The sequence below is a fragment of the Protopterus annectens genome, chromosome 12.part0 (genome assembly GCF_019279795.1).
Source record: "Protopterus annectens isolate FY-2018-M chromosome 12.part0, PAN1.0, whole genome shotgun sequence".
In the NCBI taxonomy this organism is placed as follows: Eukaryota; Metazoa; Chordata; order Ceratodontiformes; family Protopteridae; genus Protopterus; species Protopterus annectens.
The window spans coordinates 1,327,262,794-1,327,282,319 of NC_056746.1; the positions used below are offsets into that span (position 1 = coordinate 1,327,262,794).

The 19,526-nt window shown below is 39.8% G+C and overlaps 1 protein-coding gene across 1 annotated transcript in view; it reads right to left on the reverse strand.

Moving 5' to 3' along the window:
• Positions 1 to 19,526, reverse strand: part of ARHGAP40 (Rho GTPase activating protein 40) — a 442,695-nt gene that overhangs the window by 103,936 nt on the left and 319,233 nt on the right. The window contains exons 5-6 of the mRNA XM_044090378.1: positions 12,822 to 12,982; positions 4,646 to 4,811 (exon numbers count right to left, since the gene is read on the reverse strand). Of these exons, the coding sequence (XP_043946313.1) occupies positions 4,646 to 4,811; positions 12,822 to 12,982 (327 nt within the window). The remainder of the gene's footprint in view (positions 1 to 4,645; positions 4,812 to 12,821; positions 12,983 to 19,526) is intronic.

The following is a 19,526-nucleotide window of genomic DNA, read 5'->3' on the forward strand; positions in this document are numbered from 1 at the left end:
ACTCACAGGTAGCTAGGCCTGCCATGGCTTTTCTTCCACACCAGACACACACACTTACACCTGTGACCAATTGAGAATGTCCAGTCCACCTACTGCATGTCTTTGGAATGTGGCAGGAAATCCACAAAAACACAGGGAGGACATGCAGCTCCACACAGAAGGCATCGTAACCAAGAATTAAACAGAGAAACCTCTTGCTGTGAGGCAACAAGGCTATCAGCTGCACCACTGTACCTTATTAAAAAAGGGACTGCAATCCTCAGTGATGTTCTGGAAAGCCATAGAATTTATGAGGAGCATATCAAGAAGATCTGGCAACATTAGGGACATTTTGAGTAATCTGGGACCATTGAGAAGTATGGGTGGGCATTGTAGTTACCCTATACATTGGTATGTGGAACATTCATCTACACATTAAATACATGAAACTTTCTGCCAATATCACACACTACATTCATACAATCAGGTCTGTTGCTGAAGTATGCTGCAACAGGATATATTATATGGGTGTACAAAGTAGTAGCGCTGTCCTCCCTGCATGGCATAAAGTAGTTTCAAATCATTATGTTAATGGATGTCAGTGGGCCATACCTGTCAACACATTAGCACAGGCATGGTGGACAGGGCAGAACATGTAGTGGGGGATGAATGCCACAAACAGAGACACAGTTCTGTTATGTAGATAGGTTGTACTATAATAGCTTTTTCATTAACATGCAGTTTCTGCATACACTGAGAAACACTCCCGGCCCATGTAACTTCCACATTAAAAAAAAACACAAAGTAAAATGTCAGTTTTTGCAGGGGGGGCAAGCTCCACTGCACCTCTCGTATGGGCCTCCTGCTAATTATATATACTATCTCTGAGATCTCATATTTTCAGGGAAAATGGGAATATTCATCTTTCTGGGGACTGTTGATCTCGCACACCTGTTGAGCAACAGTCAAAATCAGCATTCAATACACCTATAAAAACTGTGGGGAATATCAAAGTTAAAAATCATTTTTCCTAAGGTACAAGTCCTCATGCACCCTCACATGGGGGATATTGCCCCCACTCCCTGTGCTTATATGTACTAACTCCATAGTCACATAACTGCATGGAAAAGAGAAAACTGATATGTAAAAAAAAAAAAAAAAACAGCTTGCACAGCTGCAATTTTGAAGTGTAATAGAATAATGTAAAACATTTACAGAAAATAAAATATTGCCAAGCTTGGATCAGGAAAATAGGATTTCAGTAACTATGATTCATTGAAAGAGAGGATATCAAACTATAACACATAGTGCAAATATTGATTTCCAAAGCCCATCCTCACCTTTTTCCAGTCAAGTCTAAAAAAGTAAAAAAAAATCTTGAACTTGTGCAGTAGGAAGTCTGACCATCTTAATGAAGACTGAGAGCTAATGGCCAAAAATGTTGATACCAAAATACTAAGATGAAGTAAACAAGTACTATGCCATGCATAATACCCACCAACTAACATTTCCTTCATTACAAACAAACAAACAAACAAAGAAATCTTACTAAAAATATAGCAGTATCAATGGCATAACAGGTATCACACTTGCCTTTGGTGCAGAATGCTGTGGGTTCTATTCCCACACTAGGTAGATTGATTGCTGACACTACTGTGCAGCATAAGGGGGCTCTATGCTCCTGAGTGTGCCATTCTGCAGATATCACATTAAACCAATGCCCCATCTGCTTAAGTTCATGGTAGCTCAGGAAGGAGTAAAAGATCCCATGGTACCTTTCCCTGATACCCTGCCCAAATTTCACTTAGTAGCATAAATATCATCTCTGCCCTCCCCTGAAAACAGGCTACTAGCTCAGTGAGACTAACCTAGTCAATGAACAGACAAAAAAAAAAGCAAAAAATTGTCCTGCAACTGTATCTTTGCAACTCCAGTGTTTCCACCAACAACCAGGAGTCTAACACTGCACCAAGAAATCAAATAAACATGGTGGGGGGACAGGTTTATAACCCAACACAGAGATCTGGAATAAACCTCCTCTGTATATTAAGGAGAATGACTTGTTCTCTTCGTTTACACATAACTTAGATGACAGATGGGTATCCACATATCTGCACTGCAACTGGTATATCCCTACTGGAAACCCGAGGAGATATAGCTTGGAGGATGATATTAGCAAAGTATAAATGGCCATAAGATCCAACAACCTTGGAATGTCTGTGACTCTACAGACTAAAGATATAGCCAAGTATTAACAAATGCTTTAACATACTTAACTATTTTATTTTAACATGACCAACATTATCAGTAATTTTACTTCATATCATTTAAAGGTTTTTATGCTAATTTTCTGAAAAATTCTATCCAGATGGACCACTGAATACTCAAGCAGCCTGCTATAATACATCAACATTATTAGAAGTTTGTCTCTTTTTGTTTTGAATCTGATGTGAATAATTAAATCTAGGTAGGATTTATATTACCTAAAACTTACTTTTGTATAGCAAATTCATTATAAAATTATTTTCAGAACTTGGTGTTGCTTCACTCGGAGTCTAAAACATCTACAGATCTCAGCAGAACAGATACTGTTCTGGCATTTCCCTTTACTGACTCTTAAAATGGATAGAACTGTGTTGTTAGTTGAACTTCAGTTCAGCTAACACAGAAAAAGCACTTTTGGCAGAAGGCATGCCTCCCAAGTACCCCCTGGCCCCCAAATATATATGATATCTCCATGGTCAAACAACCATAAGGGGAGGGGTGGCATAATGGTTAAGGTGTTTACCTTATAAAGCCAAGGTGCAGGGTTTGATTATCACACAGGGGAAATAGCTAGGCTTGAAATGGCTCACAAGGGCAGTTAGCCTAGTATTGATCTATGAACCCATGAAAGCAAATTGCCCACATACACACATTGAATACTTGCCTGTGAGCAAACAAAAACACCAGCACTATGTTACAGCAGAAAAATTAATCCAAGTAACCAGCTGTAGGAAATCTTGTTTGAGTTTAAACTCATGCATCTGGAAATTTTTTTGACAGTAGCAATGGATTTGGTCTTCATCAGTTGGAGTCTAGATGTTTCATGAACATATCAATTCAGAAGTGAGTATATTCATGATTCCAGAATAACATTTCAGCTAATTCAGCAAAAATAAAAAATCTGCAGTTAACTGTGATTATTTGGATAACAGCGTTACATCTAGTGTCGAATAACTTTTCTACAGATACAGTTACCTGCCCATTGTTCAGAAGATAATGGTTTGCTTTAGTCATTGTTATTGACAAATTTTCCCATACTTTAACTAAAACAGTAAAATGGGAACTCTTTAGAAGCAATAATATTGTAGATGTGCAAAAGGCAGTTTTCTGTTACACAGTTTATCTGGCACATTTTGGGAGGAGTATATGTACAGCTGTAATGCATTTTTTTAATTTGTTAACTCTGCATTGTTGAAACAAATTAAGAGCAATAAACTTAAACCAAAAAAGAAGGAAATAATACACTCCAACACCAGGAATATAGTTAGTGCTTTTGTTTACTATTTCAGCAAACTTCATCTGCACTGTTACTTGGATCACAATGCATACTGCCTTTAAAGGTAACCCAAAACAAAAGCAGAGCATAATGATGCACAAGTAACTTTTGTACACAAGAGAAAATTAATACAGCTAGCTATAAAACTGCATAAAATGTCAAAAACTGTGTATTTAAATTGTTCATAGGTTTATATGAGGTTACTAGGCTTGCAGCCCTACAGCCTTTACAAGCCTAGCCAGGTTAATCCCATGTATCCCCATTTGTTCTTTTTGGGTATTTCACAGAACAAATTTATGAACAGAGCAAGTCTGTGATCAACACCGGCTACTCCTGTTCATGAGGGACATGGATGCCATACCAGGAGTGAATTTGTAGTGTCCCATCCATTTAACTAGGTTGTGTTTGAACAGGATGAGTGAGGAGCTCTGTTTTATATGAATAGGAAGTCTATAGCAGAGAAGCAGCAGTCTCTGGGAAACATATCTGTCTCTCCAGCATGCTCTGTTATGTCACAAGCTAGGTTCAGATCCCTAGAGGGACTGGCTCTTGTGCCCTTTGACTTGTGGATGTGCAGCATTTTCATTAGGGCGGGGCTGGAGATTGCCCTATAGGCCAGTCAAAGGTCACCTCTCAGAAGCCTGTAAGATACAGAGTAAATTGACAGTGCTTTCAGCCTGTCCACATAGGTCAAGGTTTGGAGTTCCTGTATTTTCTCTGAGGTCTCTCTAGCTGCTGCAGGTGTCTGCTGAGGTACATGAAAAAGGATGCATTATGTTCTACTCTTGGTCTGATGAAAAATCAGACAGTATGTCTGTTTCCCAGATGACATCAATAAAACATGAAAATAGAGTAAGTACAACAGCCAATCAATTCTTCTCATTTTTTTCACCTCTGGCTTGTAACTTTGTTTTTAGATGACTGCAAGAAAATGTAAGCATAGATAATGAACAGTTATAGTGAGTCACAGTTCCTTTTTCCTGTCGTAGTCATATTCAAGTGAAACACTTGTACTCTATATTTTATTTTCTTCAGTATGGAAAAAAAGGCTTAGAAACTCCATTGGACATGAGTGTTTTTTTTATTTTTTTTTTTTTTTGATACATACATAATTGATGGACTCACCACGCATTTTTCTTTTAACAGCTTTTTTTCTCTTCAGATCCAGTTCTAGTATATCCCAAAGGGCTGTTAACTCAATCAATGCTAACTGATTAATCTTCTTCATATCCCTGGGGGAGAGGTCATTTATTCGGATAATTCCCAAACGACCCTTGTGAATTCTAAATTTCTGTAAAATTGAAACAAAAACAAAACAGCTTAGTGCAGGGTAATGAGACATAATCGTCTGAAAATTGAGTATAATGTATGCTTAGTAGGAGACATATGAAAACAAACAAGGGGATCAAGTTTATTTATTTATCTGTATTGATTCACTGGGGTAGAGTACTAATCTATATGGACATTCTTCCGACTCAGCCCAGGAGTGCTGTCTAATTAAGTTACTTGTTCAGAGTTAAATAATTAGGCAAATGGAGGCTGACAGAACTAAACCTTGGTCCACAGGAAGCAACTGATTAACAGCTTATAAACCCATCCATTGTATGAAATTACCATTATTGGAGAATGTTCCATCAGGATGATCTTTACGTGGCAGAAGTCTATAATTCTGCAAACACTGACATTATGTGCACTGTCCAGGGAGCGGTGGTCTCTGTCTAGGCTGAGAGCTTGCTGCCTATGGAGTGGTGGGCTTTGTCTAGGCTGAGGCCTTACTGCCTGGGAAGTGGGCTTGCTGTCTATGTATCTATTTACCTTTGCACTCCATTACAGTATTGTGTAACTATCAAGCTGTGCTCCACCTTTTTGAATCCCCATCTGTAACAAAGCAGCCATAATTCCTAATTACCAGTGCATTTTCCACATATTCATCTTTACAGATCTGAAGATGTTATGAACATGCCAAAGGACCACATAGAGCCAGACTGGATTCTTGGAGACCACCATTTGATTTCATTTTTCACCTACATTATGTGGACTCCTTACATACTGGCATGCCATAGAGATTTCCAACACTAAGAAGAGGGCTAAATTCCCCTACCATGATGTCTTAAACCTGGATTGTGACGCTTATGATGACAAAGTAGATGGGAGCTTAGTTTGTGCTAATGAGAACTGCAGTACGCCAAGCCTTGTCTTTCCATTAGAAGATAGCGAGGATGACAGCCAAAGTAGTGACGGAGACACCTCTAGTGGAGAGGATGACTCTCATGAGGCATCACTGAAGTGGCACTTTCTTCACAAAAAGCCCCCCCCCCAATAGGGAAGTTGCTGAAATACATGACAGCAACTGGTCACCTATCCCATGTGCCCATTCCAAACCAGTTGCAAAGTGTGGCTGACAGCAAGACAAAAGACAACTCACTCAATAACCAGAAAGTATCTGTGATACACAGAAGAGGAGGAGGAGACATTATCAGTTGGTAGCAGCCAGTCACTGCAAATTACTGGAGTTTTGAATTCTGTCAGCTCACATGGACATGTGAATTCCAACTTGCAAGATCCATGTGATTCAGCAGGAATCCATGTCCAGCATCCATTGCTCTCACCTGTGGAATCTGGTAGCATTCCCAGTGTGGACTTAAAGTCTGACCACTTTACTTTGGATGCTGTTATGCCTCTGACCCAATGCCCTCTTCAAATCACCATACTTTGCTGCAAACATCCCTGATGTCACCAGGTGATGGCAGCAGTACATCACATGATAAAGCCCAGTCAAATGTGACATTTGGTGGTCCATCTTTTGGAAAGAAAGTTGTGCCAATTCACCTAACATTGTTGCAAACCTCAGTTGTGTCTCCAGATGATGGCATTGATACTTCATGACGAAGCCTAATCCAGTGCAACACTATGCACCCTTAGGAAAGGAAGTTGTTTCAGCCTATTACAAGCCCTTGTTAACAGATGACAATGTGCATTCATGCCAAAGGGAGGAGACACCACATAATACTGGCATTCCAAACAGATCTACCAGGTGGCAATCGTATAGGCATGTGTGAGTGGGAGAGGACACTGCATCTTGTACAAGTCCCTGACTATGAGAGTTTGGTCAGCCCAGCAAGTACTCTTAAGTGCCAACCAAAATGAGCTTGACTTTTTCAATGTCATGCCCCCCCCCCCTCCCATATCAACACACCACAGAGGAGACTAACTGGTATAGTTTGCAGTGACAGCAGGCTGCAGGCAAGGAGGACCAACAGTGGACCCCTGTCAATGCTGATGAAAGTAGAGCTTTCCTCAGTATGTAGATTTATATGCGCATGGTACCACTTTCTGAGTTCAGAAAGTACTGGGAAACACAACCTTTATACAGGAATTATCCTAATGTGAAGGTCATGCCATGTGTAAAAGTTGAAAAAATTCATCAGAACTTTCATCTTAGTAATAACATATCTAACCAACCCAGAGGTCAGGCGGGGGGGTCTACTTCAGAAGACTGAAAAACCAAAACAAAATACTGAATGATGGAATTTTTCCCTTCTCCACTGTTGTGCAATCATGGAGTTGGTATATATAGTTACCAGAGGATATGGGGGGCACAGCCCACACATGAGAGGTGCAGGGGTGGCTTGCCCCTGCATTACAAATGTGTTCAGTATTTTGAATTTTCAGTCTTTTAGGATTCAGTCTTTTGGCTTTTCAGTCTTCTGAAGTAGACCCCTTCATAGAGAGGTTAGTGTTGATGAGGCTATGGTGGTATTTCAAGGTCATGTGTCATTCCACCTGTACATGTCAGCCAAGCCCCAGAAGTACTGTATTAAGATTTGGGTGCATTTACCTAAGACCAACTGTGCATAGAAGGCAGAGAGAGATCACATGGGTGCAGATTCCATGTCCATCCCTCTTGGCATGCTATAACAATTTCAGGAATGACAGTGATGTGGCAGACAAGCTACATGCCCAGTATACCAGTGGAATAAGTGCTTCAAAGTGGTGGTTGTATCTCTTTTGGTTCCAGTGGGATGTGGCTGTTGCTAATGCAGTCCTTAAGTTTCAAGACACTTTCAATCACCAGTTGCATTTGAAGCATGGTAACCTTTGCCAATGAAACCAGCTTGATACCACAAACAGTTGTCAACACTAACATTCACTTGGCATCTTTCTGGATCTCTACCATACCGTAAAAAGAATTCTGTTAGGGGGATGAACAAGACACTGAAAAGGGGACTGCATTATCTCATAAAAGGCAGAAAGGCAAGTGCTACAACTGTCCAATGTTGAAGAAATGCACTGAGCCATCACAGACATGCCTGAAATGTGATGTAAACTTGTGTCATGCATACTTTGCTCCATACCACAACTATGCAGAGTCACGTGCGTCACCAAGATTACTACAGACATGGAGAAATTATGAGTGATCCCACACAGATGAAACTATGCAAAGGTGCAACAATAAGCTAGATAAGAACATCATAAATTTCCAGATCATTCTACAGGCATGACAGGAGAACACTTGGGCCAAAGCAAGTTAATGAAACAGATGGGATAATGCCATCACCATCAGCAAAGGAACTATAAACAGGGTGTACAGGATCTCTTCACATTTTACACTGACAATTTTTGTTCAACTTCTGCATGTGGGACACACATTGAAACTCATGTATACCAATGTGTGACCTATGCATCCCTACTGCTGTGATGAGCCACAACAGACTGCTGCCTCCACTGGTCAAACAGCCATAAGTGCCTCGTCACTGTGACAAACCTGCATGGAACTGCTGCCGCCACTGTCCTAATAGATGTGTGACATCACTTGTGGTGTTTGTGTTTCTCTGTCCTTTTGTATGACCTGTAGTGGAGAACTGCAGAGATCCACTGCACTGACTCTGGGTATCACCAGTGATACTCTGTCTAAGTGCAGTTGGTGTCCAGGCACAGGTCCTTCTCCCTGGGAGAAGAAGTCTGTCTGCAGAATCAGGTCTTGCTGTCTGGGGAGTGTCTGCCACCAGGCACTGGTCTAGCTGTCGGGAGAGAGGCCTGCATCTCCAGATTCAGGTCTTGCTTTCTGGGGGTGCCTTCTTTGTCCAGGCAAAGGTACTGCTGTCTTGAGAGGCATTTCCATCCAAGCTCAGGTCTTGCTGTCTGGGGGTGGTGACTGTATATAGGCTCAGGTGTAGCTGTCTGGGGAGAGGCATGTGTCTCCAGGTTCAGGTCTGGCTTTCTGGGGGAGCCTTCTTTGTCCAGGTAGAGGTACTGCTGTCTGGAGGAGGTGTCTGTGTCTAGGTTCAGGTCCTGCTGTCTCTGCCCTTCCCCGATACATTGTATGTCTCTCTGCCTCTCTATCTGTCTGTCTTTCTGTCTGAATGGTGTGACTTGTAATTGAGAACAGCATGGGTGCACAGCACTGACACTAGGTATCCTCCCGGGAGACTCTGACTCAGTGCAGTGGGTGTACAAGCCATGGCAGTTGGGGCTGTTACTCAGTCTCATGTACCACCGCAACATGAGTGGAGAGGTGGGCTTTGCTCTGTCGTTCCCATTACCTTGAGTGCCTTTCACTTTGTTAGGTGTATGTATGTATGTTTGGGGAGGGAGGTTGGTGTGATGAACTGGGAGTAACAGACTGCATACTACGCAATTCAGTGAATACTACACCATGTCACTGTTTATTGCTGTTTCTCAAGAGATGTTGTGTTTTTCAGCCAGTATGGAACCTTCAAAAAAGTGTATCTGTGTATGTGGACATTTATTTGTGCATTGAGCAACAGTTAGAGAAGACATTGGGAGTAGACCTGTGGCTGCATCAGGAATCTGTCAACGTCGTGTGGGTGACCAGGAGAGGACTATGCAGGGATGGTGTCATTCCTCTAATGAGGGCAAAACATGATGAAGGCATGACATCCAGTGTTTTAGTTCTGCACATTGAAGTCAATGATATCACAGCATGCCTACTATGCAAACTGAAGGTGGACATTCTGCTCACAGCATGCCCACTGTGCAAACTGAAGGTGGACATTCTGCTCATAGCATGCCCACTATGCAAACTGAAGGTGGACATTCTACTCACAGCATGCCCACTGTGCAAACCAAAGGTGGACATTCTGCTCACAGCATGCCCACTATGCAAACTGAAGATGGACATTCTGCTCACAGCATGCCCACTGTGCAAACTGAAGGTGGACATTCTACACATTCTTCTGGAATTGCATTTATTGTGGCCAGGAGCTCAGATAATTTGGTCTGACATTATTCAATGATGTTCATGGAGGGGTGCTGTGAAGTAGAAATGGTTTGAAAGAATTTAAGTGCTGATCAATGGACACATGAGGGGAATTATGGCTTTTGGGTGGTCCACATGTAGGCACCCCATTACAACTACATCATCTCCACAGCTTTACATTCATGATAGGGTGCATTTTGCCAATGAAAGTCTGCATTACTTCATGACGGACATCAGGAAGGCAATCCTTATGGAACTGTGCAACCTGTAAGGTATGACACCATGAAACGTATGGACAGCCCGTCAGTTTCATTTCTTTACTGCCTTCATTTTCTTCTTTACTAAATACAACAAAACCTTTGTGATAATAAAGTATTTTTCTTGAGCAAGTCTGACTCTGTCTCCTCACTGTATGAAATGTATAAATGCATGTGTACACAGCCGCAGTACATGACATTATAATTCATGGTACCAAGCAAACTTAGCCCTGCAAAACTGGTCACTAATATCTGCTGTGTGCTAACAGTCTGAAGATATTTAGACTTATTTGGTACTGCAATATGAATATTTGTCTAAATACCATATTTTGTTAAATAACTGGAATTTCCTATTGAGTACACATTGTAGAACATCATTTCACATGCCAAGTGGGCATAGAGCTTATGAACAGCTCCTCACCCCAATATGGTACTTGGTACTGCAAAAATATCTGTTTTTTTTCAACTAATAGTATGGCATACGTCCACAGGTTCACATATGGTTACTAGGCTAATGGCCTTAGAGCTCTTACAAGCCTTAGCTATCCCGAGTTGTCCCGATTGTCATTGGTTAGGTGAGTGAAGTTTGCAGAGGTAAGGGTCTATGGTAGTTAATACTGACTTCCTCTGCCCAGTATGGACATGGGCACCACCCCAGGAGTGAATCTGCGGTCATCCATCCATTGATCTAGGTTGCTTCTGAAGAGGGTCAGATAAGGCTCTGTTTCATGTAAACTGGAAGCTTGTTCCAGAAAAGTGGCAGTCTCTGGAGATGTATCTATCTGTACAGCATGACCTGTTCATGTCAGAAGCTATGTTAAGATCCCTGGAGTGAGTGACCCAACCGCAGTTTGATTTACGAATGTGTAACACTTCCATCAGGGCTGGGTCAGACACTGCCCTGTAAACCAGGCACAGGTCATCCCTTAGCAACATGTAGGAGACAGAATACAGTGACAGGGCTTTCAGTCTTTCCACATAAGACTTGTTTTGTGCACCCTGTAATTTCTTTGTGACAAATCTCTGTGGTCACTCCAGTTGTTGCAGGTGTCTAGTGAGGTACATGCAAAAGGGAGCATTGTACTCATTTATTGATCTGATGAGGCCCAAATATAATGGAATTAGAACATCTTAGATCTAGATGCAATGCTTTTACTTCTAAGATGTGTCAAATAGAAAGATCTTCTTATTACTGTGGATATGTGGTGATAGAAGTTCAGATTGCTAGCAACTTGAATACCCAGATCAAGTACCACTGGGTCTACACTTGGGGGTGTGCTGTCTATAATGTAATTAGCAGGGATGTCAATTTTCCCAAAGGGAATAATAATGCATTTTTTTCATTTAGCTCTAATCCATGGCTTTGGCACCAATCATTTCTCTGCGTTAACCCTGTCTGCAGTATATTTACATTGTTGGGGGACTCAATAATTGCTCTCAGTTTGAAATCATCACTGAACTTGGTCAACCACAGGTGAAGTTTGTCTGGACTTTTGAGAAATAAATTACAAACAGTAAAGCAGAGGACCCAGCACAAAATCCTGTGGTATGTCACTGATGACTGGTCTTTTGCTACAGGTGAAGTCACCCACTTTGACAGTATGTGTCCTGTTGGTGAGCCAATTGGCTAACCATCTGGTAATGTAGGGGTTAATTCCCAACTGGGAGAGTTTCTGTATAATACCTGTGTGGGGGATTGTGTCAAATGCCTTGGCTAGGTCAAGATAGGTGGTATGTACTGCCTTTCCTTATCCAAGGCCTTGGTGACTTTCTCAAAGAAGTCAACCATGTTTAACAGGCATGATCTACCTTTAACCAAATCCAAACTGGGTTGGGTCCAGTGTTTGGAGATTACTATGTCCTTGTTAATAAGGTCTGTAATGATTCTTTTCATTGCCTTGCAGATGAGGCTGATCAAGCTTATGGGATATAATTCTCAGGGTTGTTTGATGGTTCCCCTTTGTGCAGAGGGATTATTGTTGCTGTCCTCCATTCCACCAGAATATAGCCAGATCTCAGGCTGTGATTAAAAAGGGATCCAAGTGGATCTGTTAGGTCATGTTTTAGGTTGTTTAAAAGGCAATTATATTAACTTGTTGAAATAGCATCAAGCTGTCATGTGACCCTGGATAAGATAAATTGCAGTTTCAGAAATGACTCATAGGTGGTTACTAGGTTATTGGCCCAAGAGCTTAGCCCAAATAAAGTAGAAGCTGAGGCCACAATGAGATTTGAACTCATTTCCCCCTTTTTAGAAGACCAGTGCTATAATCCCTCAGCTAGAAGAACTGAAAACCCTTCACCTTATAGTCTGCATCTATAAACACTACACCAACAAACATAGAATAACACTTTGGAATGGACACCAGCAGCTACAGCCTAGTTTCCCTCAGATCTGCTTTCATATAAATGTTGTCTCCTCCAACACATTACATTATATTAATTTTGTGATGGCTTAGGAGTCATGAAGAACCACTGGGTTAAAATACAGTTAGGGGATGTCTAGATTTATACATTGGGAGTGTCTACAGTTATACATTGGGAGTGTCTACAGTTATACATTTGGAGGTCTCTAGCTGAGGATAAAGATAAGCTTAAGAATATATAATTGACTCAAAGATAAATAGCATCCCAAGGGGAAAAATCATCCCCTTTCCTTGTATATTACTGTCAATATATATTAATACCCAAAAGTTGGGTCTTGTTAAATACAAAATTATTTGAAATTAGTAGCCTACCTAAACATGTTTTAGCAGTAGCAAAAAAAAAAAAAAACAAAAAACAAAGAAGTCAGAGATTATTTTATGTTTCAAACAATACTTACAGGAAGCATTCCATCTTCCCTGTGCTTCCTGCTCTCACGGAAGGCTGGCCTCGTTTTCTGTAAAACTGTCGCTTGTTCTGAGTATGCAATCTCAGTATTAAATGTTTCTTCCTTGTCCGATACCCTTCTCTTGTGTGATGAATCATGTCTCCTAGGAGGTCCTGCCCAAAGAATAAAAATGCAAGTCAGTGAACTGCATACACAAAGATGGTTCATATAACTACAGATTTAAGCAATACAGCAGATCTGCTAATGAAACGGTCCCTATAGAAAGAAGTACATGCTATTCTTATAAACATTATATTTGCTAAATCTTTTTAACTATTTATTTATTTTTGTTATGCATGGGATAATAGTCAAACTCAATGTGTATAGTCTGAACCATCTGTAGTATGAAAATGAGATTTCTTTGCTTCAGAAGCAAAATCGTACATCTATGAGCTTATTTTCAGTGCAACTGAAAGTACAAGAATGATGCACAACAACATTGAATGAAGTAAATTTTTACAGTGCCTGATCTCCATTTTCAACAAACAGCACTACGGAAGGTGTGTCAGAAAACTAGCTGGTTGGGCACATACTGTGAGGCCTGTACATCCCATAATTACAAAGGGCTGCTGCTATTCTGTGAAGAAAACTGCAGTGTGCAAAAGCCACATGTCTTTGTAGCTTCTGTACCCTCCAGAGTCATGGCCTAAAACTCAATGCAAAAAAAGTGCATCATAGTATCTTTCAGAAAGACGTTCACCCCATCAAACTGCTACATTGGAAATGTACCCCTAGGAGTAGACTCTGTAGTCAGAGATGTGGGAGCACATGTGGACAGTGACTTGGCATTTGGCCATCATGAATCTACTGCAGTGATCAAATCATTCTATGTTGCACAACTTATAAGCAGGGGTATGGCATCTAGATCCAAACATGCCATTGTACCTTTGTATTCTGCTCTCATAACACCAGTATAGTGCCCTCTCTGGTATGTACCTAGCCAGACATTAGCAACAACTGGTACATTCACAGAAACTGTTCACAAAAAAAGAACACATGATGTGGAAAACAAAGCCTATGTGGGCCACCTCAAAGCCTTGTCATTATAGTCAATCTCCTACACCTGACCTACAAAGTATCCTCTGATCCAGCCCTAATGGACCTGTTGTACAGCCTTAAAACAAATAGCACAAAGAACACTCAATTCAGGGATCTAAACCTTGCCTGAAACATAAATTGTACATGTGGGATGGACAGGTATATGTCTCAGAAGCTTCTCTTCTCTGGAACAGGCTTCATATCCAAATGAAGCAGAATTCATCCATGCACTTATTCAAATGAAACTTGGATGAATGGATGGGGAACAATACATATAACCCTGGCCTGGCATCTATGTCTCTATTAGAGAGGAAGAGAATAGAAGCTTGCAAATGCTCGGCAGCCCGTGCCCAAGTATACATGACCCCACAAAACTCTTGGCAACCAATGTCTATCACATGTTGTTAGGAAATATGGCTAGGCTTAAAAAGGCTCCTTGGGTCAATAGCTTATTATTCTGCTATGATGCTATGAAAGTGCATACATATAAATATAACCTTAGACACACACACGCACGCACGCACACATGCACACACGCACACACACAAACACACACGAATACCATACTGTTCCATTTGTAAAATGTATGATTTGTTGAATCAAGTTAGGTAACTAGAAGTGAGAAGTGATACTAAAACATGTTCATAAAAATGTTCAGTCGTTTGAGCTGAGTATATGTGCATGAGTTTCTGAGGGTTTGGGTTAGAGTCAGGGCTAAGGATAGCTTTTGTATCATGCTTCTGTACAGAAATGTGTGAAGTGCATCTCTAGGGGTGTGAATGCTTCTTGTTTAGTGGTGTTATTAGGGGAAAGAATGTTTAGTAACCCGAAGTATAAGGTTGGAGTATATGAATGGGGTAGGATTAGGATTAGTACTCATGTGTACTAACCATACCCCTGACCCTAACTGCAACTATACACATCAGGTTACTAAACACCCTTTCCTTTACAGTACTACCAAATATAGTATTCAGTAGTCAATATTTAATAATACACTCATATCTATCTATCAATCTGTCTATCTATCTGTGTATGCATATATAAGTGCAGTGCATGTGTTTATATAGCTATATCTGTGTGTATGAAGTTATTTTTTTCTCCTGCATTATAGTAATTTTTGTTACTATGCATCCTGATCTATATTTCTGTTTCAACCATGCTTAAGTGTTGACAATTTTTTGTTTCACTACTTTCCTAAGATCTCACATATAACTTATCAGAAGTAACAAAATCACAGTGTTGAAGTTATTCACATGAGGAGATGAAAGTGCTCTTTCTTCCCAATGTGAACCTTGCTTTACTGATACTCATTGTAATGCATTAGGTACTTATCATGATGACCATTTGTGATTAGAAATTTACCTGTTCAGGCACTTGGGGTGTCAATTTATATATGTAGCTGTTCATTAGGTTTCAGTAACATAATGCAGTTTTACAGTTAAGTATTAATGCATGCTTCATGCTTCATATAAATGGTTACAGAAGGCGCATCGGGTTTACACAAGCTTTGATGAGCTCCTATAAACGGCAGTTTGTCACCAGCCAATGGCTATCCAGTTGGATTTGTCATGATTGTTTGCAGTTCTAAAGGTGATATATGTTCCTAAAACAATGTAGTTAAGGTTAATGCTATGCAACAGCGAGTAACAAACACACATGTGGCCTAACATGAAACTCATATGGGGGCAAGGATAGATGTACTTCTAGGAGCTGTTTAAGAAACAAGATGTTTGAAGACAGTAGTACAGAGAGTAACCTAAACAAGCCGTTTCTCAGTTAAATTGAGATAATGAAGGGTAGAGACTTCCAGTAAAAAGAGGTTAAGACAAACAAAATGAGGGACCATAAATACTTATAAAAGGTGCAAAATAACCTGAATGGGATAGATAAGGTTAATTAAGAAATCCATATTTTCACTGGTGTTTTTCTATATTTTTCTTCTAAAAAATGCTGTCATCTTAGACTCCACTGTTCACCACTAGGAACTTAATTTTTAATAGAATGGTGTTGCCTTGCTACAGAACTCAGAAATACACATACTAAGTTACTTGCAATGCAGGCTGTCCTCTATCCATAGTTCAGGAGTAAGCATACTAACTTATTTGGTTTGCTATGTGTCCTCTTTCTATACTTCAGGAGTATACATACAATGTTACCTGCGTATGAGGTGTCTCATCTCTCCATACCTTAAGACTATACAAACTATGTCACCTCATTGTGAGGTGTCTCCTGTCTCCATACCTTAGAAGCATACATACTATGTTACCTGGTTATGAGTTGTCTCTTCTACCCATACCTTAGGAATATACATCTTTAGTTACCTGGTTGTAAAGTGTCTCCTCTCTCCATACCCGAGGAGTATACATATTATGTTACCTGGTTATGAGGTGTCTCTTCTCTCCATACCTTAGGAGTATATGTACCATGTTACCTGGTTGTGAGATATCTCTTCTCTCTATACCTTAGCAGTATACATACTAAGGTACCTGGTTATGAGGTGTCTCTTCCCTCTATACCTTAGAAGTACAAATACTAAGTTGCCTGGATATGAGGTGTCTCTTATATCCATACCTTAGAAGTACAAAAACTATGTTATGTGGTTGTGAGGTGTCTCTTCTCTCCACGCCTTAGAAGTATACATACTAAGTTACCTAGTTATAAGGTATTTTTTCTCTCCTTACCTTAGGAGTATACATATTATGTTACCTGGTTATGAGATGTCTCTTCTCTCCATACCTTAGGAGTATACGTACCATGTTACCTGGTTGTGAGGTGTCTCTTCTCTTAATACCTTAGCAGTATACATACTAAGGTACCTGGTTATGAGGTGTCTCTTCCCTCCATACCTTAGAAGTGCAAATACTAAGTTGCCTGGTTATGAGGTGTCTCTTCTCTCCATACCTTAGGAGTACAAAAACTGTTATGTAGTTGTGAGATGTCACATCTCTCCATAACTTAGGAGTATACATACTATGTTACCTGGTTATGAAGTGTCTCTTCTTTCCACACATTAGAAGTATACATACTAACTTACCTGGTTATGCAGTGTCTCTTCTCTCCATATTTTAGGAATATATATACTAAGGTGCCTGGTCATGAGGTGTCTCTTTTCTTTATATCTTAGGAGTATACATACTAAGTTACCTGGTTATGAGGTGTCTCATCTACCCATACCTTAGGAGTATATATAGTATATTACCTGGGTATGAGGTGTCTCATCTCTCAATACCTTAGGAGTATACATACTAAGTTACCTGGTTATGAGATATCTCTTCTCTCCACTGCTTAGAAGTATACATACTAAATTATCTGGTTAAGGTGTCTCTTCTCTCCATATCTTAGGAGTAGATATACTATGTTAACTGGTTATGAGATGTGTCTTCTCTCCATATCCTAGGAGTATACATACTAAGTTACCTGGTTATGAGATGTGTCTTCTCTCCATACCTTAGGAGAATACATACTAAGTTACCTGGTTATGAGGTGTCTCTTCCCTCCATACCTTAGGAGTATACATACTAAGTTACCTTGTTTAACTCTCAGTCAGTTTATTTGTATAACTGCAGGTTCTGCTCCTACATCATTATTCTGCACTTAACTGCCTCCTTTCATTCGCTTTCCTGATATAACTGCTGCTGTGGATATTGATTCATTCTTGTTCTCCTGCAGACTACCTCCATCCTGTCTACGGCTGCAATCTGTTTATGCCTGCCACATCCCTGCAGACAGTAAGCTCTTTGAATTGTGTTCAATATTTCATGCATGGTCTCACCAGATCTACAAAAGGTTAGCAATACTGCAATGATGCTTCCTGTTTTACACATCCCATTACCCCGTTCAGTCTTTCTTATAGCTTGTATGTTTGCTTAGTAATCTCATGTTGCTGTCTTAATGTCCTTTTCCAGAGTTACATTTGCAGCTGTTTCCATTTATTTTTCTAGTCTATGTTTTACACAGTGCTCAGTGCAGCGCAAAGGAAACAGATGCTGGAACTTTATGGCTCCTTTGCTATATTAGGAAACAAAACAGTGGGTTCATGTTGTCGCAGGGAAAAAAACTCAATCACTATAAAACTTCAAAAATGTCAATTTGAATGAATAGAATGTAAAACAAAGACAAAAGAAATCCAATAGATCCAAAAAGTCAATAGAAACCAGTTGATTGAATAGTTTAATCCAATAAAAAAGTGAGTCACTGCTTTCTTCCCTACAACTCAGGACTTCATCAGAACAAAATCACAAGACTACAGTAGATTTAAATAAAAAATAATTTGCACGTGGGAAGCAATTAATCAATTAAGATATTGGTAAATTTAGTGACAAGTACTTTAAAAACCTTGGTAGTTCAATGCCAAAAACAAAAAAATACATTAAGTACTTTGATCCACAAAGTAATGACATGCATACAACTCTTAAAGCTGTAATTAAAACTCAGATGTGCTGCTCTCATCTTTAAAACAGAATAAATTGAAATTTGATCATTGAGACTGGGGGCTGGGGTGGGGTTTGATAGCATACAAACTAAGTTTCCACACCAACTCTCTGTATTCTATTCTTGTTTCCCATTGCGCATCTCTAGTATCCAATGGGATCTTTTCTGGAATTCCAAATTCAAATTTCACAAAACCTTCACATTCCAGGGAATGTTTACAGAAAGCATTATTTTTATTCCCCTTCCTAATGTCATAGATATTCTCATACGCTCTGTTCCCCAAACTCCCTTTTGTTTTGCCAATCTATAATGGTTGGCATCTATAATATATTGCCATATAAACTAATCCTCTCATGTCACAGTTTCCTATCATAAAAGTTACTTTAGAGTGGCAGTAGTTGTTTAGTATAGTAAATTCTTTGTCAGTAATATAAAGGGGGTCTATATTACATCACCGAATGCTTAAAAAAGCGAACGGTGATTAATCGACCATATGTAAGGGAAAGCTTGCAATGCTGAACTGTCAGAACAGCAATTTTTTTCCAAGGGAAAAAAAAAATCACTGTTCCAACAAAAAAAAAAAAGAAAACACTTTAAACATTACATGAATTAGGGGGCTTCACCCCCCACACCCCCAATGTGGGGGGCTGTGCCCTCTCACACCCCCCTACTTAAATATACCAACTCCGAGATTGCACTTGAAAACGGCAAAGTACTGAAGCGGCCAAGCAAATTCTTTCCCAGGGAAAGAATTCGCTTGAAAGCCACTTCGATATTTTACCTTTTCAGTCTTTTCAGTTTGACCAAGACACATTCGAAAGAATGTGTCTTCGGTCTTGTAATAGGAACCCTATAAAGAAACTGACTGCACTTCCCACATTTTGTAGTTCCACTAGTATATGTCCCCCCCTCCCACATTTCTATTCATTGATCTAATTATATTTCTTTCTAAGATTCTCTTTATATTTTTATCTATCTTAGAAATATAATGTGAGGCTTCTCCCACTATACCAAGAATGTCCTCATCTGCTTTAACAATTGACCAGTTGTTTCTTATAATCTTTTTTATTAGTGATGTATTATCATTGTGTAAAATTGGCATAAAACGTTCATAGTTAAGTGTGTCAATATCACTGCTTCTGTGTTCTTTCACTGGTATATAATTACCTAAAAGGGGGCTATATTTCA